The 21,743-nt window shown below is 62.8% G+C and overlaps 3 protein-coding genes across 4 annotated transcripts; 1 reads left to right on the forward strand and 2 right to left on the reverse strand.

The window, feature by feature from the left end:
- Positions 1-69: 69 nt before the first annotated feature.
- Positions 70-2,726, reverse strand: TMX2 (thioredoxin related transmembrane protein 2). 2 transcript variants are annotated; one of them, XM_086895387.1, is made up of 9 exons: positions 2,680-2,726; positions 2,090-2,365; positions 1,603-1,663; positions 1,330-1,443; positions 1,116-1,192; positions 935-1,041; positions 782-847; positions 544-673; positions 70-445 (listed from the first exon to the last, which is right to left on the reverse strand). In XM_086895387.1, the coding sequence occupies exons 2-9, from the start codon at positions 2,276-2,278 to the stop codon at positions 305-307; spliced, it is 885 nt and encodes a 294-aa protein (XP_086751513.1). In that variant the 5' UTR covers positions 2,279-2,365; positions 2,680-2,726; the 3' UTR covers positions 70-304. The 2 variants fall into 2 exon arrangements, with proteins under 2 accessions (XP_086751513.1, XP_086751511.1); XM_086895385.1 differs by having other exon boundaries at positions 2,603-2,690.
- On the forward strand, positions 2,485-4,651 carry MED19 (mediator complex subunit 19). The gene is made up of 5 exons (XM_086895389.1): positions 2,485-2,698; positions 3,026-3,282; positions 3,356-3,452; positions 3,534-3,628; positions 3,758-4,651. The coding sequence occupies exons 1-5, from the start codon at positions 2,500-2,502 to the stop codon at positions 3,818-3,820; spliced, it is 711 nt and encodes a 236-aa protein (XP_086751515.1). The 5' UTR covers positions 2,485-2,499; the 3' UTR covers positions 3,821-4,651.
- On the reverse strand, positions 4,390-21,696 carry ZDHHC5 (zDHHC palmitoyltransferase 5). Its single transcript, XM_086895383.1, has 12 exons — positions 21,555-21,696; positions 15,286-16,549; positions 9,960-10,081; positions 9,448-9,605; positions 9,191-9,363; positions 8,989-9,091; positions 8,541-8,632; positions 8,327-8,459; positions 7,785-7,908; positions 6,952-7,064; positions 5,929-6,809; positions 4,390-5,627 (listed from the first exon to the last, which is right to left on the reverse strand). Exons 2-12 carry the CDS (start codon positions 15,387-15,389, stop codon positions 5,462-5,464), a joined length of 2,169 nt encoding a protein of 722 aa, XP_086751509.1. The 5' UTR covers positions 15,390-16,549; positions 21,555-21,696; the 3' UTR covers positions 4,390-5,461.
- Positions 21,697-21,743: the final 47 nt, after the last annotated feature.

Consider the following 21,743-nt stretch of genomic DNA (forward strand, 5'->3'; position numbering starts at 1 on the left):
CGCGAGGGCTGCTCAGAGCCCCGCCCCCACACGCGGTCCGGGACCGGGGACACGGACACGGACACGGGACACAGGCACGGCACGGACCGTTTATTGTCAGCGATGGATGAGAGCGAGCGTTAACCGAAGCGGGGCCCCTCCTACTGCCCTGCCCGCACGCGGCCGGGGGCACCGCTGCTTTCCCGGGGCTCAGCCGGGACAAGTCCCCACAGAGAGCGGCTCCGGGCAGGGCCGGGCGGGCTCGCGGGGCCGGTGCCACCAGGGTGATGGTGACATAGTGATGGGCGACAGTACAGGGCAGCTTCTACTTGTCCTTCTTGGTCTCCTCCTGAGGTGCAGCCGCTGGCACGGCTAGGGGCTCCTCAGGCCCCTCCTCTCGCGGCTTCGACTGCTTCTTGGCCTTCTGGTAGAGCTCGTTAAGGTTGAACTCCCGGATCACATTCTCCTGTGGCCAAGACATAGCATCAACGGGACCTCGTGCTCCCCCCTTCTTCCCAGGCACGGGCTGGGCAGGGGAACAGAAAGCTGGAGGGTCCCACCCACCTCAGAGAAGGTCCAGGACACAGCCCGGCCCTTCTTGTCGATCTGCGGTCGCCGCATGATCTCTGTCCCACCCTGGAAGAGGATGAGGGTGGGCAGCTGCTTGGTGAGAGGTGAGGTGCTGACCTTGTACCTGTGTCAGGACAAGCCAACAGTGACCTTCAGGCAGCCTGAGCGGGCTAGAAGGTCACAGGGACTGCCCCAGAGTGGGCCTTATTTGCCCAGGCTGTGTTCCCCACACCTGGTACTGACGTCCGTGTACCGGCCAACATCCACCTTCCCAAACTGGAGTCCTGAGCAGTTGTACCTGGGCAGGATGGGGACACATGGCTGTGAGGGATACAGAGGACCACGGGCCCCGTCACCCACCAAGATCCCAGTGGGTGCCACTCACTTGAGAGAGAGGTCGGCGAAGATGGGTGCAAAGGACTGGCACTCACTGGACCAGTTGGCAAAGAACTCAACAATCCACGTCACCCGCTTGTCCCTCTCCAGCTCCTCCTGCCACAGGGGCATGGGCTTAGGGGGGGTGGGCAGAGCCCCCCCAAAACCCCCAGGGCTTGGGAGATACTCACATCGATGGTCTTGTCACTGAAGTACTTGATGTATTCAGGGCCCATGTAAAGGGGTGGCTTGCAGGTCATCAGGAACACTGCAACGACAGCACCCTGAGCCTCCCAGTGCCAGGAGGGCCAGGCTGGGCCTGGACAGACAGAACTCCTCCACCCCAGAGCAGGGAGGGGGAGCCAGGGCAAGGTGAATCTAGGGCAGGAAGACATCCAGGCTCACCTATGCAGAGCGTGAGGTAGAGCAGCCCCATGCGGATGTCGAGGCGGAAGAACAGGATGGCATTGGCCACTTTGCTGAACATGAAGATATTGCCGATGTGCTGCTCCACGGTGACTGCAATGCAGAGACAGCAATAAGGGATAGGACCAGATTCCCCCAGAAGGTTGGGGGTAACTTCAGGGAGGGCTGGATCTGGTCCTCCAGACGCCACCCCCACTCTTATTGGAGGAGGCCCCATAAGCAGCCCCAGCCTCCCATATCCCCCTGACTCACTGGAGCGCCGGTTCTTCATCATAACAATGGCACTGAGGAACATGAGGATCTCCACCTCCCTCTGGCACAGAGAAGTGACACCATGAGCTGCAAGTGCTCAGGACACCTTGGAGCCACGCCTGGCCTGGCCTTGCACAGGGACCTGTGGCCATGCCAAGCCCTACTGGCCCCAAGGCCCTGCCAGAGCCCAGAAACCCCATCCCTCCCGAGGGAGAACAGCGAGCCGTCCCACGGCGATGGGCTCGACCACTGCCTAGGGGGAATCTCTCGGCTGTAGGGGGACATCGCAGAGCAACGCCAGGGCATCTCCTCCCTCAGCCGGGCCGGGGTGCTGTGTGAGCAGGAGGGAACCAGGCCAGGGCCGGGGGTGAGGGCACAGGCCCGGGAACAGGCCGGGGATGCGGGAACAGGCCCGGGAACAGGCCGGGGATGCGGGAACAGGCCCGGGGACAGGCCGGGGGTGCGGGAACAGGCCGCGCCGCCTCACCCAGTCAAAGTCACAAGGGTTGCCATCCTCCCGCTGCGAGGGCAGCCCACGGCAGAGCGGCGGGACCTTGCGCACGAGCAGGAATGCGGCGGCGAGCAGCGCAGAGAGCGGGTAGTAGGGCCGGGCGAGCCACCGGCAGAGCCCGGGCAGCGCCCACAGCAGTGCCAGCAGCGGCGCCACCACCGCCATCTTCCCTCCGTCCCGCCCACTGCAGTGGGGGTGGAGCCTCTCCCTCTCCAGCCAATGGCGAGCGGCGAGGCGGGCGCTCCTCTGCACCTGCGGGCCAATGAGAGGAGAGAGAGAAGCGGCCAATCAGAAGGCTGGGACGAGCCTCCCTTAGCAACGGGGGGCAGGGGCGGTGCTCGGCCAATGGCGGGGCGGGGCGGCCCCGCGCGGGGCACGCCGGGAATATGGAGAACTTCTCGGCGCTGTTCGGCGCGGCAGAGCCGCCGCCCGCTGCCGCCGCCGCGCTCGGATTCGGGCCCGCCAAGGCGCCGGGCGCCGCGGCCGCACCTCCGCCCGCCGCCTCGGCCGCCGCGCCGCCACCGGGCGAGGACGCGGCCCGCAAGGCCGCCGCCGGCCCCTTCTACCTGCTGCGGGAGCTGCCAGGTGCGGGCGGGCCGCGGGGCGGGGCGGGTTCCGCGCTCGACCAATCAGCGCGGCGGAACGCGGCCGCGAGGGGAACTGACGGCGCCACCAGCCAATGAGGCTGCGGGGGTGGGGTCACGCAACGGGCGGTCCGGTGGGGAACTGGGTGGCGGGGGGTCCCTGGGGCCGGGGGTCCCGGTGCTGGGGGGGTGCTGGAGGTCCCGGGGCCTGGGCACGGCTGGGGAGAGGGCGCGAGGATCCCGGTGCAGGGGGGTCACGGCCCTGTAGAGAGGCCTGGGGTGTCGTCGGGGCGTTTCCCCCTGCCCATATTCCCCCGCGGCCGCACAGGCACTACAGAGCTTACGGGCAGCACCAACTTGATCACACACTATAACCTGGAGCACGCCTACAACAAGTTCTGCGGGAAGAAGGTGAAGGAGAAGCTCAGCAACTTCCTCCCCGACCTGCCCGGCATGATCGACCTGCCCGGCTCCCACGACAGCAGCAGCCTGCGCTCGCTCATCGAGAAGCCGCCCATCTGTGGCAGCTCCTTCACCCCGCTCACGGGTGCCATGCTGACCGGCTTCCGCCTGCACGCCGGCCCGGTGAGCCCCGGGGCCTGGAGCCTGGGGGGTGGGAGGGGCCCGGCCTGGCCTGACCAGCCCCGTTTCTCCACAGCTGCCCGAGCAGTGCCGGCTGATGCATATCCAGCCGCCTAAGAAGAAGAATAAGCACAAGCACAAACAGAGCCGCACGCAGGACCCCGTCCCCCCAGGTAAGGGCTGCTGCAGCCACCCCCCTCCTCCCCTTCAACACCAGCAGAGCATTGGCTCATCCAGTGCTTGCATTTCTCCAGAAACCCCCTCGGACTCCGACCACAAGAAGAAAAAGAAGAAAAAAGAGGAGGATCCGGAGCGGAAGAGGAAGAAGAAAGAGAAGAAGAAAAAGAAGGTGAGTGGCAAGGCTGGGGTTCAGTGCCCAGCCCGTGGACCCCTGAACGGCTCTGTGAGCGGCCAGCTCCAAGGGGCTGCTGCCCAGCAGCTCTCACACGTTCTGTCTCTGTCTGTCCTGCCTCTGCAGAATCGGCACAGCCCGGAGCACCCAGGGGTGGGCAGCTCCCAGGCCAGCAGCAGCTTACGGTGAGGCCACGCCGGCAACGCCCTGGGGATCCCCCGGCCCAAGGGGACAACCCCAGCTGACCCCAGGGACTCTGGGGCTGGCCTGGCCTCCTGGCTAAGAGGACACCCCTGCAGCCCCCCAGGACCAGGGGCACGGACTCTGTGGGTGCTGACCTCGGGCTTTTGTACCTGAAGAACCTGGAGCATCAAAGCCTCTTTTAGTTACTTTTAAAGTCTGCTCTGAGGAGGGGGCTGGTGGCCATGGCTGCTGTGACCCTCAGCTGTCATGGAGGAGCCCAAACCAAGGTGTCCCTGGAGCGTGCGGGGTGCCCTCCTCTGGATCCCAAACCTCACCAGCACCCACGACACCTTCCCTGGAACTGCTTTTCCCATGCCTGGAAAATTCTTACCTTCTGTGGGAGCAGAGTTTGCCTCAAGGTGGTGCCTCCCCAAAACTGGGCCAGGCTCAGCTCTTACCAGACCCCCTTCTCTCTCTCTCGGGATCGGGGGGAAGGCTGAGACCCTGAGGATCAGGAGCCCTGGAGGGGCTGCTCCATCCCTGGACACCAAACAAAGCACACGCACGGCCCTGGGGTGGCTCATTAAATATCCTTTTATTCCTCGTTTTTAAAATGGCTGATAATAATAAAAAACCCTGTCGTGGCTGTGCGGGGCCACTGGAGCTATTGCTGTAGAGAAAGAGTCCGGTACTGCCGGCAGGGCTTTGGGGACGGGGAGCACGGGGCTCCTTGGCTGCGCTTTTTTGGCATGTGATGAGAAAATATTGCTTTCCGGGGATGCACCTGCCTCTTCCCCGAGCGAGCGGAAATAAAAACACCCCTGCGACAGCGAGAAACCTCCTCGGAATCATTAACAGAAATAAAAAAAGGCAACAAAACCAACAACCCCCCGAACACAGCCCCTGGGGAAAGAGAACAAAGAGCAAAAACTGCGGGTGGGGGATGCTGGGGCCTCTGTGCCAGCTCAGGCTGGGGATGTGGGGGTGCTGCCCCCCAACCTGCCTACTTCCCCAGGCCCCCTCAAGGGGACTGTAGGCTGCAGACACCACAGATCTGGGAGGGGAGTATCCAAGGATGGGTACCTGGTACCCCATGGCCCCCTGCAGGGGAGGGAACAGTGACACCCAGCACCTACCACAGCTCCTTCCATGAGTGCAGGAGGCAGCCCCACGTCCCTCCTTTGGGGACAGGGACAAGGTGCGGGGGACCCAGGCCCTGAGCAGGGTAGTTTCTTCCTCTCTCTGGGCAAGATATATAATTTCTGCTTCTTTTTTTTTTTTTTTTTTTTAATATTTATATTTATATATATAGATATTTATATATACACACACCTGGTAACTCGGAAAGAGAAAAAAAATAGAATCCGTAACAATAATAATAATAAAAAAAAGTATTCTGGTTTAAAAACAATCCGTTCCTACCACGCCAGGCGAGCGGGTGATTGCACAAGGCCCACAAGTGGCTGGTGCAGCCGAGGCAGTGCTGGGGCTGCGGCCCCCCGAGCCCTCCCCGAGCCCCCCGTGGGTGTGTGCCAGCCCCCATGGCCTGGGGGGCAGAGGGAGGAGCAGAGGGGGCCCTGCCCGGCTCTCACAGGAGTCCACAAGCCTCTGGCCGCCGCTGGGGAGGAGGGGAGGGAGCTCTGCCCCTCATACCGAGATCTCGTAGGTGGTGCCCCCCACACCCGAGACTTTTTTGACACCTCCGCGGGTGGGGCTGCTGAGGGGCACCGGCCCCGGGCCCGGTGGGGCTGAGCCCAGGCTCTTGGGCTGCCCATTGGACTTGCTGTAGGCTGTTCTCATCTGCACCTCGTCCCTGCAGGAAGGAAGCACAGACATGGGATCAGGAGAGGGGACAGGTCACTGGCACCCAGTATTGCCACAGCCCTGCCTTCCCTAGGGACCAGCACCCACTCCAGATTCTGAGGAGCCCATCAGGTGACCGAGAAGGCATGGGAGGCACCAGCTGTGTTCTGGGAAGAACTGGAAGATTTCCCTTGCTCTTCCCAGCATCTCTCCCCAGGGTGAGGTGTTCTACTGCTCCAGTGGCTTGGAGGGACACTGGGTGAGGGTCCCCCCACAGACTACAGATGCCCCAGTGCCATCACAGTACTCACTTTGGTGCCAGCAAGGGCTGCAAGGCCACCTCCTCGATCTCGGGGCCGCCGGCCTGAGAGGCTGTTTTTTGGCTGCTGTAAGACACGGATTTGCCGAGGTGGGGGGCGGCGGGCTGGTCGGGGGAGCCCAGCGAGCGCACCCGCAGCGCTTGCGGGGGCTCGGGCTTGCCAAAGCGGGGCAGGGCCGGGCGGGTGAGCGGGTTCTTGCCCAGGGGCGAGCGCTTCGAATCGTCCGAGGAGGAGCTGGTGCGGGGGGCGTTGCTGGAGCCCGGCGTTGACTGGATGCCCGAGTCCGCCAGCCCCGCGTCCTCCTCCCGGCCCGGGGCCGGCGGCTGCTGCAGCAGCTTCTCCCGCTCCTGGATGGAGGCCACGATGTGGCGGGAGAGATTGTCATAGCGCACGGGCGAGGGCTCGCGCGGCACCGCGTGCTTGGGGGAGGCAGCGCTGGCGAAGCGGCCGTGCAGGTCGGTCTCTCGCTGCTGAGCGATGCGGGCTGACAGAAAGGGCGAGGTGTAGCCCACGGGCGGCTCGGGCTCCGGGCCCGCCTGCACCGACTCGAAGTCGGGGCTGTCGGAGGGCGTGAGCAGGCTGTCGTACGAGAGGCTGCCGTTGCGCGTCTGGTTCACCAGGCTCTTGTAGGAGGTGGAGGTGGTGCCCTCCGAGCGGATGGACTGCAGGTGGCCCGTCTCAAAGCCCGTGCCCTGGGCCGACTTGAGGCTGGAGGAGCGGGAGCCACTGGAGAGAGGGTCAAAGTGGAAGCTCTTGCCAAAGGTGGGCGAGCGGAAGCTCTCGGGTTCCAGGCTCGGTTCCGAGCGGTAGCTGGGCTTGTGGCCGCTGTCACAGATGGAGTTGGGCTCCTTCAGGCTGTTCACTCGGCTCAGCTGAGGGGCAGAGGGGGAGCAGTTACCCACAGAATGACTATGGGGCCCCTGTGGAGCTCCCAATGCACACCCTAAACCCTTCCCAAACCAGGAATGGGGCGGCATCCCCTCGGGGCTGGTCCTTCACGCCAGGCTGTCTTACCTTGGCGCTGGTGGAGTGAGGCAGGGCCGCCGAGCTGCTGCTGCTGCTGTAACCGGGCCGGTACTTGTACATGGTGGGAGTTGGGGGGCTGTCCTTGCCTAGCAAGCTGCTGTCTGCGACGGGAGAGAGGGGCACGCTCAGGACGGCTGCGGGCACGGGACACACTGCCCTCCCTGCCCGAGAACCGAGCCTGGGGCGGATGGACTGGGGGCAGGGACGGGCTGGAGGGGAGGTGCACCGGGGTGGGAGAGACAGACTGGGAGGAAGGGTTGTCCCCACAGCCACACATGTGAGGCTGGCACTTCCGTGCTCCTGAGGCAGCCCTGGCTGGGTGACACCCTGGGGGTGCACGGCACAGGGGTGTCAGGGCGCTCAATGGGACACACACACCCCACAGCGGGCAGCAGGGCTGGGCAGCAGACCCCAGGCAGGGCCGGGAGAGCTGTGGGGTCTCCAGCTGCTGCAAAAAGCAGCTGCCACAGGCTCTGCCCATCACATCCCACCTCTGGCCAGGCCCACACGATGCCAGCCCCAGACGCTCTGTGCCGCTGAGCCAGGCCCGCCACCACTTTCGCCTCCTCCGTCCTGGCAGTGCGGTGGCTGCAAGGCACAGCTCCCGGTGGCTCCAGGCAGCGCCATGCTGGCTCGGCCTCCGGCAGAGCAGAGCTGACTGCGAGCATCCCGCAGGCTTCTCCAAGTGCAAGGGGCCACATACACCGGCCCAGGAATGCTGATGTGCTCCAGGTCTGCCCTACGGCCCTGGTTCCTGGCCTGCCTGGTGCAGCCCTGGGCTCCCCTCCCAGCGGCTGCCAGGGCTCTGGTGCCCTCCTTACCCTCAGTAGTGGCCAGGGTTAAGTGTGTCCTCAGGCCCGTGTAGCGGCTGAGGTCGGGCTTAGGTGGGGGTGGTGGCTCGGCGTCAGCAGACTGGCTCTCCGTCACCTCCAGGCTCCCCTTGGACTGCAGAGACAAAGCGCAGGTGGGGTCAGGAGAGGCTGAGGTCTCAGCCCCCCAGGGCTGGCAGTGCAGGGACAGCGGCGCTGGGGGCTCCCGCTGCCTCCCAGGCCATCCGACAGAGCAGGGGCGGCATGTGCCCCGGGTGAGTGCTGGAAGTGCCAAGGAGGGGGAACCTTCAGAGGGTGCTGTGTGGGGAAGGATGGGACCAGTAAGGGCAATGAAGGGGGCAAAGCCTCATGTGGTCACTGCCACATGGGAGGGGGACAGCTCCCATCCCACAGGGACATTGAACAAGACGACATGGAGGGGGACAGGGAACGTGACCAGGCTCACTCGGTTCTCTACTCACGGATGCAGGCTTGCACCCCTGGGCTCCGTGGAGGGCCCCAGCGCAGGCAGCGCTGGTCCCCACCTTCCTCACCTTTGTCCTTTTCAGCTCTGTCTGGATACCATTGTCCATGATCTTGACAGTGATCTGACCATCTGACACTTCAGGCCGCAGGAACGGGGGTCTCACCAGCACGGTCTGCTCGGCCTTTGGGCGCCCGAGGTACCTGGAGAGGGGGTGGGAGGAAGGTCATATCCTGGAGCCTGGGATGGAGCAGTTTTTCCAGGGATGCAGAGGCTGGGCTCACCTGGGGGCTGGGGAGCTGCAGAGGACCCGGCTGACATTCTTACAGCAACCGTTGGTGAAGGGGTTGACACCCCCGCGGAACTTGCCTGTCACCTGCAGGATAAAGGAGTGTCACAGTCAGCCACGCCAACTCCCTCAGGACAACCTCCCAGCACAGAGATCCTGCGAGATCCTGCTCCTTTTCCTAGTCCCTGTTTCAGTGCTCGGCAACCACTGAGAGGGTATTCACCTCCTGGGCCCCAGAAGTGCCTGCCTAGTTCCATCCTCTGACTGCACCCCAATGGATGCAGCTGCCCCATAGTCATCCTGTGCTCTACCTCCCCAGCTCATAGGCCTCCCCCAGTTTTAATCCAGCTCCTCCACAACCATCCTCTCCCGGGAATTCCCAAAATGTATCTATAGGTGGCCTGGCCAGGCTGGCAGAGACCCCCGTAGTCCCCTGGATGTACCTGTTCGTTGGTAGTGCGGCCCCTGGCCACGAGCACCACGTGGAAGCCCGTCAGGCCAGCGACGGGAATGAAGAAGAGCCCGGCCACACACATCACCACCATCCTGCCACAGCCAGCTAAGGAGCAGCCACAGCCCCGCTCGGCACCGCACCACCCCCAGACCCCACCACCCCCTGCCCACTCCCACTGCCCAGGAGGATACGTGACGGCCATGCGGACACCGGAGAGCTCCTCCACCTGATACAGGACGTAGAGCAGCCCGAAGCCGAAGACGCCCATGATGTGCGTGGTGAGCGACAGCAGGAAGAGGAAGAAGTAGCGGTAGTTGCGCCGCCCGATGCAGTTGTTGACCCAGGGGCAGTGGTGGTCGAACTCCTGCCGGGGATGGGGCACGGTGAGGGGGTGCTTGCAGGGCTCCCTGCCCCAGGGGGGCTGGCAGAAGCCCTGGCAGCTCCTCACCTCCACGCAGTTGTCGCAGACGCTGCAGTGGGAGCAGCGCGGCGGGCGGTAGAAGCGGCAGGTCGCGCACCACTTCATGCGCACCTGGATGCCCTTGATCTCCACCGTCTTGTACAGCGGGGCTCGGAAATCGTCCTCCTTGTCCTCGTCCTCCTCAGCTGACAGGAACACCCCGGCATGGCGTCAAGGCCCAACCAGCCCCTGCCCGCCCCAGCTGAAGGCTCCCGGCATCACCTTCCTGTCACCTGGCACAGGGACAGCCAGGACCCCCAAACACAGGCTGGGGGGTGGTCTCCCAGGCCCTGCCCCAGAATCCTGACACTGCCTGAGCCCCAGGGACCCAACATGGGGTGCTGAACCCAGAGCTGCCATCCCTGTAGCGCTTGTCACTGCCTGATCCCACTGGGCAGGGCGAGGAAGGCTCCTCACCATACTTTTGGAACTCAGAAATCCCCTTTACCTCCAAGGAAGGGTGCAAAGGGGCAGCTCTTCCCAGCCAGAGCCAGACTCACCTCGAGGGAATATGCCTGGGTCCATGAAGGTGGCCATGCTGAAGTTGGCCAGCACGAAGAGGAAGACGACGGCATTGTAGGCAGGGATGACTGGGGACACGTAAAGACTGAGCCCCGGGCACCTGCGGGCACAGCAGCCATGAGACCCTTGGAGCCCTCACTTGTGTCACTCCCACTGCCTCCCACTCTCCTGGGGCTCTCAGCAGTGCATCCCACACCCAAACTGGAGCCACTTCTACAGCACAGCCTGACCCTGGCCTGGGGAGCACGTGGGGCCACAGCAGAACGTGCTCCAGGCATCCATCAGGAAGCAAAATTCCCCTCTGGGAGGACCACAGTGGAGGGTCCCAGAGCAGTGGTGCTGGGAACAGGGAAAACCAGGCTGATGACATGGGGGGAACCCGCCAGAAAGCACCTGGACGTTATCCTCCCTGTGCCCCACAAGCTGCTTGGGGGCAGAGGGGACCCTGTGAGGGGACATGAAACCAGCACCAGCCCCGGTGCCTCCAGAGCCACCCATGTTCCTCACATCCCAGAGACAGCTCCAGCAGGACATGGGGACCCCAGCTAGCACCCAGCTCTTCCAAGAGGCCTGTGGGAGCGCAGTGAGGGAATCACCCTGCTCCCTCTTTCCCCAGCAGGCGGGCACGGGACATCGGGCTTCCCCCTTGCAGGCGCCAGTGTAATTCCCTAATCTGCTTTGCTGCTGGGATTTAATCCCACAGATCTAGGGCAGCATCTGTCCCTCTCTTCCCCCACCAGGCTAAGTGCCGATGGATTTAGGTGGCCGGAGCAGCGTGGGGCTGGATGGGCAGGGCGACATATGGTGCCAGCGCCGTAATCCCGCACGGGTTGGGGTGAAGGGGCAGGCGCTGGCCCTGTCCCCTCCTCCACCACCACCCACGGGGACGGGTCTGCTGCTGAGAGGCTGCCTCGGGAGCCGTGGCAAGGCTCCAGCTGGGAATGAGCCCTTGGTGCAGGGCTCTGTCCCAGTTCAGGGCCCTGAGGAGGGCAGGGGGACACCCCAAAGTGAGGAGCAGCAGCTGTGCCAGGGGGGACTGCCCCGGGCAGGGCAGGAGAAGTGGGCACACCCTTCTGGCACACACCTGGCAGCACAGAGGGTGAGGCAGGCAGGGCACTCCCAGCACCAAGCACCACTCCGTACCCCAGGGGGGCTGGGTACCTCATCAGTGGGACCTGCCCTCACAGGCCAAGGCTAAGGCTGTTCCCATCCAGGCACAGGGATGACAGCAGTCAGGCAGACTTTTGGCTGCAGGACATCCCTGGCAAGGAGCACAGCATGGCCAAGCCGCTCAGCATACTCCTTCCTCTTCCTCCTCCTCCTCTCCTCTGACCCCTCCAGGCCCCACACACCACAGCAAGCTTCTCCTGCAAACCACCTTCCCCACGCCTCTTCCCCCTGGTTCCTGAGGAGCCGCCCTGCTGGGCACCCTGGGCGCTGCCTCCCTGTCCTGTATCAGGCTGGCATCTCCCAGGGTGGCATCTCCTGGCCCAGCCCCCCGAGCTCTGCCCCGGGCTGGGGAGCGGCTCCTCCAGCGGCACCGGCCATGCCGGCCCTGCCGCCTCCACTGGAAGCCAGCCAGGAGGATTCTCAGCAGCTATGACGGGCTGGAGAGGAGTTCTCCTCTCCAGTCTGTGCCCCAAAACCCTCGGAGAGCAGTGCTGGAGGCACAGGACCTGCGTGACAGTGCCTGGCCACAACCCAAGCAAGGGAAGAATCACAGAGTCATGGAATCACAGAACTCTTCAGATTGGAAAAGCCCTCCAAGATCAATGATTCCAAATGCTTCCCTGGGACTGTCAGGACCACCACTGAACCGTGTCCCCAAGTGCCACAGCCACATGTTTTTTGGTGACTTCATCACTGCCCTGGGCTGAACAACCCCTTCTATGAGGAAATTCTCCCAAACATCCAAACTAAACCTCTCCTGGTGCCACCTGAGGCCATTTCCTCTTGTCCCATCACTTGTTCCTTGGGAGAAGAGCCCAACCTCACCTGGCCACACCCTCCTGTCAGGGGTTGGAGAGAGTGAGGATACAGCAGAACCAAGGACCCCATTTTCCCGGACTGAACTCCTACTCCACTTGGGAAAAGCCTCCCTGGCTCTGCTCTCTGCTGGACACAGAGGGTCAGGGGGCTCATAGGAGCCCTTCCAGAAACCCTGCGGAAGGAGCTCCTCTTTCCAGGAAGGGAAATCCCAGCCCAAACCTTTGCTTGAAAGAGATGGAGGGGAGCCAGGAAGACCTATGGTCGGGCAGTCATCCCACACAGGGAACAGCCAACAGCCGGGCTGAGCCAAGCACACGGCCTGGATCCTGAGACAGAGCCCAGGGAGAAAGGGAAGGATCCAGCTGCCTCAGAAAGCTCTGGGGCAGGCAGAGAGGGAAGGACCATGGGAAGGGAACACCTCTGTGCTGTCCTGGCAGCCAGCCCTTCCTGGAGTGACACAGAGCTCCAGGGGCAGGATAGTGCCCAGCAGGTTCCTGGGCTCAGACACACCAACAAGACCCCAGGGATGGGATTCATGGGCCAGGGCAAGCACAACACCCTCCCTAGGGAACACCAGCTGCCTTCCTGGCTCCCTCACACCCAGGGACCCCCGTGCTGTGGGAGGGAGGGAGGTGGGAATCCCCACAGGGCAAGACCACCCGGTGGCATCTGGCATGGTGCTGGTGACCCTGAAGTCAGGGAGTTACCTCTTGGGACCATCCCCAGCCATGGGAGGGATCAGGGTCCTCTGAAGAGAGCAAAGGTGCTGCCCATCCCTGAGGGAACTTCCTTATCAGGAGAGTGATGTGTTCCTGCCTTTTGCTCTCCTGAACGGAGAGTTTGGGGCTGTGGGCCCTGCCTCGACCCCGGGGCACACAGGGCAGGAGGAGCAGGAGCAGGAGGAAGGCTCCTCACCATCGCAGCCGGCCACGCAGGTCCCGCAGCACCCGTCGGGTCCCCCTCAGGATCGGGACGCAACACGCTCATGGCCAGAGGAGCTGTTGGGACATGTCCCTGGCAGCACATGAGAGGATGTGGGGAACCCCGGGCACCATGAGTCACAGCGGGATGCGAGACGGGCTTTTTGCTACCAGTCATGCCTGGAGAAGCCTGTCCCTCCCTGCTGGTATCCCCTCCCCAAGCCCTCACTCCCTGCACTCTCCCAGGCACAGCCTTCCCTCCCTGCCTGTTCTCCAGCTCTCCAATGGCCTTGGCACAAACACAATCCCTGCTTGCCATGACCCCCACACAAGCTTGGATCTGACTGGGAGCAGGCATGCCGCTGTGTCCCAGTGGCACTGCCAGCTCCGGGGAGGGGACAGGGAGCCTGAGAGCCAAGTGTACCAGCAGCTGGGACCAGCCAGTGGGGAGATGGAGGAATGGACAAATGGACCCCAAGGGGGAATTTCCATCCTAAATCAGCACCTGTCTGAAAGCCCAGCAAGCCTGGGACCCCCACTCATCCCAGGGGGAGGCAGGAACATTCACCCTCCCTCCAGTGCAACCGCCCTCATTTCCACGGCCATGTGCTCAGCAGCAGCTCCTAATTAAATTAATCAATTAAAGAGAGTTCTTGGCCCAGAGATACAAATCCTGGATAGACCAAAAAGTGTCCAGTGGATAGGCTGGAAGCAACACAACTGGAGCCTTAAGAGCCCTGCTGACCCCTGGCTGCTCCCTGCTTGGGGGAGGCCTCATAGAGCCAGCCCTCACAGCTTCCACTGCACTTCCCAAAGGATGAGCCTTAGGTTGGATGCTGACCAGGCGGGGAAGGGCTCACGCAGGAGGCAAACCTCGAGCCCCACGTCCCTGCCAACCTGCTCCAGCACCAGGCAGACGCTGTCCCAAGGAACCCATCCCACCGGGAGCCCCGTGTGAACGCTGTGCCGGGTTTAATGGGATGCTCTGAAGTAGGATAAACAACATCGCTGACCTGCAATTACAGCGACCTGCCCGGGTGTTCCTGCCCCGGCCAAACCTGCTCCACGGCGCCGGCTCCGGCGCTGCCTCTCACCGCCCGCTGATAAGCGGCTGCTCCCGGCACTGCTCGCACCCATCGTGGCATGGGCTTGGGGTCCAGCTGGCCGGCTGTGCCAAAACAGAGCCAGCCTGTCCCCTAAGGTCACACACGGGGTGGCACACACAGCTTGGAGGGCACCGCCTGTTCCCTCTGCTTCTCCTTCATCCCCCTGGCACAGGAGCAAGAGTCAGCGACTTCCACAGGCATCTGGCAGCCTGGAGCAGCCAAACCCCGAGCCTGGGAGCCTGGTGACCGCTCAGTGTCCCAGCAGGGGACAGCCACAAGCTGCTGAGTGACACTGCCAGCTGCACCGGGCGCTGGACGGGGCGAACCAACCCCACTCCCCTCTTCGGTCGTCAAGTTCCCCTGTCCCTGCCCAGCGGCTGCCAAAGCCACGGTGACCTTCCCACCACCAATGGCTCCTTCCCAGGCAGTGGCAGCAGCCATGGCATCAGTCCCTTTGGCCTCCCACAGCTCCAGCTGATTCCTGTGACCCCAGTGAGTGGGAGAGGCTCTCCCTGAAGCAGAGGGTGCACGCTCTTCCTGCACCCTGCCGGGACCCCAAACACATCCCTGCTGAGACCCTGGGAATGCCCTGCAGGATTTGGTAGCCATTCCAGCTGCCGTGCTCCAGCTTTCCTGTCTGGCACACTGTGCCACTCTCTGCCAGGCTCCCTCAGCACCCCGAGGTTCTGCTCCCCTGCCTGTCACCCCCCTGGGCACGTCACTGAGGCACGTGTCTCCAGGCAGGGAAGAGCAGCAGCTCAGGGATGTCATCACGCCTCTCTAGCACCCGGCACCACCTCCCAGCCCGGTGGGACCCCAAGGCCCCTGTGACCTGCTGGCCATTTCCCTGGGGCCCCCTCCAGGGACATGGAACCCTCGTTGCCCCAGGGCAGGGGACAGAACACAGCGAGTCACACACACAGGGGTCAGAGTTCTCCTCCCTGAACTTTCCTTTGTGGCTCGCAATCGATTACGAAACTAAAAATAACACGTGTCCTGCCCCAGCCCACCAATCCACCTCGCCTGGCTCCAAAGGAGAAAGTGATCCATGCGCTTTCCACCCACAGGTCACAAACCAGTTCCCAACCCAGCTGACCTGGAGCTGAATGGTGCCTCACCAGGACAACCAGCACACAGCTTGCCCTGGGGAAACTCCTGGAGTGAAATGGCTCCTGCTGTGGCTGCAGCACCCAGAGCCCAGTATCCCCCTTCCCTCTGGGAGGAAATCCCAGCTCCTCTCCCCCGTCCTCGCCAGCCCTCCCCATTCTGGCCGAGCAGCTGGGACTCACGTGAAGGCGAAGAAGAGGGTGGTGGCTCCCACTAGGAAGATGGCAGCAGCGGAGACCGGGACGTACTTGCTGGGTTTGAATCTCTTTCCAGAGGCTGCTGGCATGTTGGAGCTGTGGTGGGGGGTCCGCCCCGCAGCATAGCCCAGGCCCCAGGGGACTCAGAGCAGGATGAGAAGGGGAGGGGGACAGGGGCTGACCCCTACCCTGCCCCCACGCCTGCTCCTGGGGCGAGTTCCAACCGGGGTGGACAGTCCGGAGAAGGGTCTGCAGCAAGAGGCCCAGGAGAGGAGCCCACTCTAAGCTCTGCCCTGTGGGAGCTCACGGGTGCAGGGAAGGAAGGTTAAAAACATTAAAAATTCACAACAGAGAAGGGGATTTGGGTTTAGGACAACCGTTAGAGTGGGAATGCTGACGGCCCTTCTGAGCCTCAGTCCAGGCAGCAGCCCACAGGGAGCAGAACTCCAACAGGCAGGCTCTGAAGGGAGGGAATTCCCCAGGCTCAGGCAGGGCGCTCCCCACCCGGCCAGCCCCCTGAGAAGAGCACCGGATCAGCAAACTCCTTGCAAAAAAGCCACTCCAGGAGCCTCAGGGAAGCCACTGCTCCTTTTTAATCCGCCTCTGCTGTGCCACAGCCCCCGGTGCTGCACGGGAGGAGGGGGTGGTCTCCAAGCAATCCCAGCTTCCTCACGGAGCTGCCCTGCCTCCTCCTCCTCCTCTCGCTGGAGGGGTCACGGAAACACTCTCCCTGATTTCACCGGGATCTGGGGCTGGCTGGCGGTGGCCGTTTAATTTTATTTATTTCTCTCTTGTCTGTTAAAGCCGAGGAACAGCTGGTGCAAGGTTGAGCTGTAAATCCTTTCTTTCGAGGGGGGCGGAGGGGAAGGTCTGGCAGACTGTGGGTTTTCCTACTTGCTCCTTTCTCCTGACCCCCCAGGCCCTTCCATGGGCTCAGTATCCATTTGGCGGTTGGGGAGCGACAGGAATTTCATTAAATCTTCTCTGCAGCAACCACTTCCCAGCAGGTGAATGGGAAGGGGGTGTTCAGGGAGCACCTTTACAACCCCAGCAGACATCAAAGGGTGGAAGTGGTGCTGAGCAGCTCTGTCTCACCCATGGCCCAGGCGGTGCGGCGGGAAAATCTCAGTTTGTTCCAAACAGCTCCATTTTCCCCTCCCCCTTCTTTCTTCATTCATCCATCCATCCGTCTTTTAAAAAAAACTACATAAAACCATTAAAACTCGAGGTCTGGTGCGCCACAGCTCACCTGGAAAAAACAACAACAGAAATTAGCATGGCATGAGAAGGGATGGAGCCGGCTCTCATTAGCCACAGCAGCCTGGCCACGGCGTCTCCTGTCCCAGCCCAGGGGCACTGGCTGCTGCAGGAACTCCAAGCCACCCCCTCTACCACCAAGAAACCCACCCCAAGCCCTGGAAGGACACCATGAACTCCCTCCTGCAGCTCCAGCTCAAATCCCAGCACCAGTGAGTGCTGGCTTCCTGAGGCGCAGGGGATGAGCAGAGGCTCCAGGACCCAACATAAGGGTGGAGACCATAGGAGGAAAAAACATCCAGGAATCTCACCCCCTTCCCTGGAGGGTAGGAGACAGGAGAGGCCCACGGAAAACACCAATCCCGTGATCGGAGGTGGCCTTTGCAACTCTGGATTCATTAGGAACTGCAGTGCCAGGAAAAGGAGGAGTGAATTTGAAATGACGGAGCTCAGGGTTAGATGGGATATTGGGAAGAAATTCTTCCCTGTGAGGGTGGTGAGGCCCTGGTACAGAGTGCCCAGAGGAGCTGTGGATGCCACTTTCCTGGAAGTGTCCAATGCTAAGCTGGATGGGGCCTGAAGCAACCTGGGAGAGTGGAAGGTGTCTCTGCCCATGGCCTGACCTCTCCCAAGCAGCCACAAGCCCATCATCCATCATATCCCACCAGTTCCTGCTGCTACAGCCAGCACTCCTCACCTTGTCATCGTCTGTCACCCACCCTCCCCTTGCTGCCTCCACGGCGCTCCTCCAGGGCCAAGCGGAGCCTACAGCTCACTCCTTTCTCCCTTCCAGCTTTCTCTGCTTCCCCAGTTTCTCCTTCGGGGTGGGCAGGGAGCTCTCTAGCGCTGACTAAATGCGGGTGAAGGTTGGGAGAGCTGCGGCACCCAATTAAAGGCAGGTTTAATGACAAGGATGTGTTACCACCAAGTGGGTTCAGCCCCAGCTCACAGAGTCAGCCACCTCGGCTGACTCACCCAGGAACGGCTCCCACCACTCGGCCTCTGCAGGACAAAGCTCAACTTCCCACCCCAAGGCTTCCCTGCTCTTGGGAGTGAGAGGAAACCTGGGGCCAATGCTCTGCCCAGCCAGGAACGTGCAGGTTTCACCTGGCAGCAGCTCCTGAGTGGAGCAGATTGAACAGTGACACCAGGGAAAGCTGTTTTCCGTGGCAGGGACAGAGTTCCCTGGAGAGCAGCAGTTTCCCAGCCCCGCTCTGCCTATTCGGGGAAGAGCCCAACACCCCACAGAGCCGAGCCCAACAGCAATTCCAGGGATGGGCTATCGGAAGTCCAGGCCTGACATCACGGCTGATTGCTTTAGCAGGAGCAATCTGCTCCCAGAGCACCCGGCCCTTTGAACGCTCCGCCATGGAGGCACGGCCACACCTCGGGTTCAAACAGACGCTGCCAGGCAGAAGGAGCTGTTCCCTGATAATTCCTCCTCCGGAGATCCCCACCCTGCCCTCGCAGGGAGCCATGGGCATGCGTCTTGTGGCCTTGCTCTGCCCCAGCCCTTCCAGCCAGAGATCCAGGCGTTCCAGACCTTCCAAAGGTAATCCCTGTGGAGCTGTGCCTGCCAGAGTCAGCTCCCCATGGAATCAGGCACCCATGGGACAGGCCCACGAGCAGGGGAGAGCCCCAGTGCTGTCATTAGTGACATCCCAGCGAGAAGCAATGCAAATGCATCCCTGCTCCAGCCACCTGTGCCCGGGATAACTCCACAACTCATCCAACAGGAGGCTGCTGAGCCCATCCCGGCTCCCAGAGCCACCACACTGCTCCCAGGAATGCCTCCCCGATCCCCCTGACATGCTGAGACCCTGCAGGACTCCCCAGCCCCAGCCCTGCTGCAGAAGCCCGGGCAGAAGCTGTCGAAGTGCAGCACAGTGTGACAGTATCTCTGCTCTGCAATCCTTAAGGGGTCCAGGAGAAACACAAAGAAAATCCACCCCAAATTCCCACAGACTGCACTAATTCAGGTCCAAATTCTCCCAAACACACATATTCTTTCCAAGCTATGCCCTTTCCCAGCCCTACAACCTCCCTACCTCTGGTCAACCAACCCTTTCCCTTCACTTTTGCCCCAAGTCCTTGGTCTCTCTGGCCACTTTGTCCCCATCCAGAAAAGCCACTCAGACTTCCCTGCTCCAAAGAGTCCCCAACTCATCTTGCTTACCTGTGGCCTACACGGGCTCTGCTCTTGCCTCCCATTCCTTTCCCTCTGCCAATTCCAGCCCAGCAACTCCTCCTCTCCTGCTGCTCCTCCAGACTTGCCCTGCTCCTTCCTCCCCCAGCGCCTGTGTCACTGCTCACTCCCCCTTCCCTCTCCCTCAGAAATTCCACCTGCTTTTTCCATCCCAGCACCTCCTTTTTGGAGCACTTTGCCAGTTCCACTCTGCTCAGCCACCTCCGGAGCAGTCATCTCCACTCTCCAGGGCTTCCCCTCCACTCATACAGGGGAGCTGCTCCTGTTTCCTTCATCTCCATTTCTGGGCATTTCTTTTAATTCCAAATTCCCTCCCTTGGGATATCTGCAAGCACGACTGCTGCCACCTTCCATTTCTTTGAGCCTCCGTCTTCTTTTCTTGGGTCAAGGCCCCGTAAAGCCTCACTGATTTCCTCCTTTTACTCCCCTCCCAGCCCCGTGCTCCTCCTTCCCACCCCACTCTGCTCCAGCCCCTCTCCAGGCCTTTCCACACGTGGCAGGGCGCTCCATGGCTTGTCCCTTCTGGAGCATGAGGCCCACCCCTCGTCCACTGGGATGGGGACACATGTGTCTCCAGCTCCCAACACTCCCTCCTCCCTCTCTTCAGCTCCTCACTCTGCTCCTGCCCAGGAAGGAGGAAATGCACCTCAGCATCAACCACACGGCTCCTGCCACTCCTGGGATCCACGGCACAGGCAGGACAGAGCTCCCTCCCTGTTACCGGCTCCCAAACCTGCGTCACTTGCCGGGATCCGCAGCTCCCGACCTGCCCCGATCCAGCCGAGTTCCCATGGCGCAGGGCAAACACACAAACAATTCCTTCCACGTGAGGCAACTCCCAGAGAGGGCAGATCCCGGGCTGCACGATGTGCTCTACCTGTTCCCACTTTGTTTTGATCAGCTGCACCCCAGAGCTCCATAAAGCCATTCCAGAGCTCGCTGCCTGGCACTGTGAGTGAGGGGCATCCACGGAACGAGGAACTTCCTCCTTCCTCTGCAGCTCCCTCTTCTCACCCTGTCCTTGCACAACCAGCTAACACTTCACACTCCAAAATCCATCAGACAAAGTGCAAACTTTCCCAAACCTGGCACTGTGGCCAGAGCAATGCCAGCGTGAGATCCCCACCGGTCACTGCTCTCTCAGGAGCACCTGCCCAAACAGGGCAGTCTGGGGACACTTCCCTGCTCTTAATTCCAAAAGAGGATGCACAGCAATGTATGTTTGGCCGCCCCTTGGTTCCAGGTGCATCCTGCACACCTGCCCTTCTCCCAGGTGGATGTACAGAAGGATCAACACAGAACATGAAGAAATATTCCACTGAAGACAGCCAGAAGGCTGCAATCACTCCGTGCTTATCTCCTGCCTGGGGCTTACACCGCTCCCATCCTCCTTCCCCAGCCCATCCCACTGGTTTACACGGGATTAGCCCCATTTTATGGGCAAAGCAGGAGGAACAATGCCTCATCCATTGAGGCCGCGTCCCAACGGGCCCTACAGTGAGCAAGCACAGCACCAAGCCTCTTGTCACTGTTAGGAGACACCGGGCACAGCGACAGGTGGGAATGTCCCCAGACAGGCCCCTGACAGGGGAGTTCAAGGTCTCCCCTCGGACCCACCCAATCACCACCCTCTCCATTCCCAGATGGGGCTCCTGGCCTCGGGAACCAACAGGAATAAACGCCTGCTAAAGCAGCAACTGGGCCCGGCAGAGGGATGGTGGTAACTGGATTAAGCTCAGAAAGAGGCTCCAAGATAACTCTGGCTTTGATCGAGACAAGGCCCTGGTTGTACTTTAAATGTCCCAAAAACCCGAGCAGCCCCTACCACAGAGAACCCCGCCTCCCTAATGCCCAAATCCAGCTCTGTGCCGGGGCGGCAGCCGGCCGATGCGGGGGAACCACTTCCCGGAGCCACAGGGAGCACAAGGACAGCCGATCCCCTCCCGAATCGGCGCGGTCAGGGGGGTGGAAGCCCGGGGCTGGGGACCTGCACAGCTCAGGTGTTTGGGAATCTGGGAATTCTGAGGAGAGGCCAGGCTGGACCCCTGCCAGTGCCCCCCAAAGCCGGGAGCAGGGGCCGTGCCGTGAGGAGAGGTAAGCAGGGGTCCTCCTTCGGCCGCGGCACAGAGGCCGAGCTCCGGTGCCCCAGAACGGCGCGGTGACGGCGTTCCCGGGGGCACCGGGGACAGGCCGGGTGCGGGACGGCGCACTTGTCCCCCGGGCGCTCCCTGCGGCAGCTCCGGCCGCTCCCCGGCCCCGGGCGGTTTCCAGCCGCGGGAACGAGCCCCGCTCCGGTGCGCTCACCCCGCACCCGTGCGCAGGGGCGGCCCCAGCCCGCGGGGCACCGCTCCCCGCCAGCCCCGCACCGCCGCTCCCGCAGCCCCCGGCCCGGCTCCCCACGGCACGGGAGAAGGTCCCGGTGCCGGCGGGGCCGCGGGCACGGCAGCCGGGGCAGGAGGAAGCGGCGCTCCCGTGCAGAGGCACCGCGGCCATCGGGCAGGCGGCGGTGCGGAACGGCGGAGCGGGGCCGCGGCCAGAGGGGCGGGCCGGGCAGGGGTCGGTGCCCGCTGGGGCGCCGGGCGGGAGGATCCGCAGGGCGGTCGGGGGACACTGGGGCGCAGCCCGAGCCGCGCGCGGGGGGAGCCGCGGGGGCAGCGGCGAGGCGGGGGCGGTCGCGGCCGGGCCCCGGCGAGGAGTGCGAGGGACCGGCGAGCCGGGGAGGCGGCGGCGGTGCCGGAGCGGCGGGGTCCCGGCGGGGTCCCGACGGGGTCGCGCGGCCCACGTGACTCACCGGCAGGAGGCCGCGCGCGGCGGCGGCTCCGGGCACGGACGGCGGTGGCTGCGGCGGGCGGGACGTCACGCGCGCGCGTGCGCACCGCGCCCCCCCGCGCGCCTCCATTGGCCGCATCCCGCAGGCCCGCCCCGGGAGCGGCGACGCGCATGCGCAAGGCCGCGGGGCGGGCGTGCACGCTCACGCCGA

The sequence above is a fragment of the Cyanistes caeruleus genome, chromosome 6, assembly GCF_971803275.1.
Source record: "Cyanistes caeruleus chromosome 6, bCyaCae1.hap1.1, whole genome shotgun sequence".
Classification (NCBI taxonomy): Eukaryota; Metazoa; Chordata; class Aves; order Passeriformes; family Paridae; genus Cyanistes; species Cyanistes caeruleus.

Coding starts and splice junctions, on each gene's coding strand:
- TMX2 (XM_086895387.1), bottom strand. CDS start 2,278: ATGGCGGTGGTGGCGCCGCTGCTGGCACTGCTGTGGGCGCTGCCCGGG. Junction 1,444..1,602: donor GATGAAGAACCGGCGCTCCA/GTGAGTCAGGGG, acceptor TCTGCATTGCAG/TCACCGTGGAGCAGCACATC. Junction 1,042..1,115: donor TCAGTGACAAGACCATCGAT/GTGAGTATCTCC, acceptor CCCCTGTGGCAG/GAGGAGCTGGAGAGGGACAA.
- MED19 (XM_086895389.1), top strand. CDS start 2,500: ATGGAGAACTTCTCGGCGCTGTTCGGCGCGGCAGAGCCGCCGCCCGCT. Junction 3,453..3,533: donor GCAGGACCCCGTCCCCCCAG/GTAAGGGCTGCT, acceptor GCATTTCTCCAG/AAACCCCCTCGGACTCCGAC. Junction 3,629..3,757: donor AAGAGAAGAAGAAAAAGAAG/GTGAGTGGCAAG, acceptor CTGCCTCTGCAG/AATCGGCACAGCCCGGAGCA.
- ZDHHC5 (XM_086895383.1), bottom strand. CDS start 15,389: ATGCCAGCAGCCTCTGGAAAGAGATTCAAACCCAGCAAGTACGTCCCG. Junction 8,460..8,540: donor TGCAGCTCCCCAGCCCCCAG/GTGAGCCCAGCC, acceptor CCCCCTCTCCAG/GTACCTCGGGCGCCCAAAGG. Junction 7,065..7,784: donor AACCCTGGCCACTACTGAGG/GTAAGGAGGGCA, acceptor CTCCCGTCGCAG/ACAGCAGCTTGCTAGGCAAG.